This window comes from Eimeria mitis, genomic scaffold (genome assembly GCF_000499745.2).
Source record: "Eimeria mitis Houghton genomic scaffold, Emh_scaff1311, whole genome shotgun sequence".
In the NCBI taxonomy this organism is placed as follows: Eukaryota; Apicomplexa; class Conoidasida; order Eucoccidiorida; family Eimeriidae; genus Eimeria; species Eimeria mitis.
This window is the reverse complement of record NW_013568716.1, coordinates 10966-11354: the sequence shown is the minus strand read 5'-3', so window position 1 is coordinate 11354 and position 389 is coordinate 10966. Positions and strand designations below refer to the sequence as shown.

Here is a 389-nt window from a genome sequence, read left to right as displayed (position 1 = left end):
CCCCCCCCCCCCCCATGGGTTTCGGGTTTGCTCTCTGCAGGCCCCGGCGTGGGAGATACGGCAGCAGGGAGCGGGGAGGCCGCGACTTCAGAGACAGAGGCGGCTGGTGGGGGGCTTATGACCGAAGAGATAGAGAAAGAGACAGAGAAAGAGACAGAGACAGGGAGAGAGACAGGGAGAGGGAGGACGGTGGCTACAGCCACAGGGGCAGCTCCTACAGGGATGACTACAGAGAGTCTCGCAGGCGCGGGTACGCTGATGCTGTTGCTGCTGCTGCGGGGGGGGTGTATGCTGTTGCTGTTGCGAGCGGGGCGCGTGCTGCCGCTGCTGATGCTGGTGTAGCAGCAGGAGGTGATGGATGTTTGCTTGTGGATGCACTTCGGGGTATG

General features: G+C 63.0%; 1 protein-coding gene across 1 annotated transcript in view; it reads left to right on the top strand.

Annotated features, from left to right (window-relative positions):
• Nucleotides 1-14: 14 nt before the first annotated feature.
• Nucleotides 15-389, top strand: part of EMH_0034340 (uncharacterized protein) — a gene marked incomplete at both ends in the record, with an annotated part of 1183 nt that continues 808 nt past the window's right edge. The window contains one exon of the mRNA XM_013494860.1: nucleotides 15-389. Within this exon, the coding sequence (XP_013350314.1) occupies nucleotides 15-389 (375 nt within the window).